Raw genomic sequence first — 1,220 nt, forward strand, 5'->3', positions numbered from 1 at the left:
ATTTGAGGAGATGTGCCCTGGCTTACCACACTTGTAACAAGTGACATGAGTTTTGAAAGTAGTGGGTTTGCTACCACTACCACCAATAAACCTTGTAGCAAGAGTCCTCTGATTGTTGGGGCGATTACCATGTTGCTTACGAGGGGTCGGGTATGGTTTTCCCTGATTTTGAGGTCCATTCTTTTTATTCTTCATTGGGCTCGTACTCCTACAATAGGCCTCCCTGTCTCGGGAGTCCTCATCCTAAATCCGACACATGATCACAAAAAGTGGAAACTGAAAGACACCTTGATAGTTCATAGCTTGTTTCACCTTAGGCCGCAAGCCGTTCAAAAACTTCACACACTTTGAACTTTCACCATCTCTTCCTTGATAGTGAGGAATGTACCTCATAATTTCCTTAAACTTGGCTGCATATTCAACCAAAGTCATGTTCCCCTGCTTGAGCTCTAAGAACTCCATCTCCTTCTTGTTCCTAACATCCTCAGGAAAGTATTTCTCCAAAAATACCCTCTTGAAGATTTCCCAAGTCACAGCTTGACCTTTAGCCTCCAAGCATTGGCAAGTGTTTTCCCACCAATACTCAGCTTCTTCCACCAGAGTATATGTACCAAAAGCAACCTTTTTCCCCTCTGGACATGCCATCACTCGAAAGATTTTCTCAATCTCCCTTATCCAATTATGAGCACCATCAAGGTTGTATCCTCCATTGAAAGCGGGTGGATTGTTCCGTTGGAAGTAGTCCAATCATTGATACTTAGTAGCTTCAACAGTTTCTCCCCTATTCTGATTCCCCAAAGCCTGAGCTAAGGCTTACAGAGCATTTGCTATCACTCAATCATTCCATCCAGCCATTGAAAAGTGTCAAATTTTAGTTGTTTTTGGGATTAAATTGTTAGCACTTATCCTTTGATTGTAATAGTTTTCTTCCAAATTACCCTTAAATCTAGTTGTTTATATATATTGTATATTTACTAATATTGTTGCTTAAATATGAAAGATTCATCCATGATTTTGTAGGTTTTTTATGGTTGTTTGATGGATCCAGAAACAAAGCTTTAAGGAAGGGCAAAATGGTCATTTCATGAAGGTTTCTGACCATAAATTTGCCCAGGCTAGCATCTAGCTCGCCTGGGTGAGCTGATTCCTTCAGGCCTAAGTTACAAGCTCGCCTGGGCGAGTTTCTAGATGGATTTTCCTATAAATAACCATGCAGGGGA

General features: G+C 41.0%; 1 protein-coding gene across 1 annotated transcript; it reads right to left on the minus strand.

Annotated features, from left to right (window-relative positions):
- Positions 1-243: 243 nt before the first annotated feature.
- Positions 244-645, minus strand: LOC114384032. The gene has a single exon (XM_028343715.1). It carries the CDS (start codon positions 643-645, stop codon positions 244-246), a length of 402 nt encoding a protein of 133 aa, XP_028199516.1.
- Positions 646-1,220: the final 575 nt, after the last annotated feature.

Source organism: Glycine soja, chromosome 14 (genome assembly GCF_004193775.1).
Source record: "Glycine soja cultivar W05 chromosome 14, ASM419377v2, whole genome shotgun sequence".
NCBI lineage: Eukaryota > Viridiplantae > Streptophyta > Magnoliopsida > Fabales > Fabaceae > Glycine > Glycine soja.

Excerpts from the sequence above, each read along its gene's own strand:
- LOC114384032 (XM_028343715.1), bottom strand. The coding sequence starts at position 645 with ATGGCATGTCCAGAGGGGAAAAAGGTTGCTTTTGGTACATATACTCTG.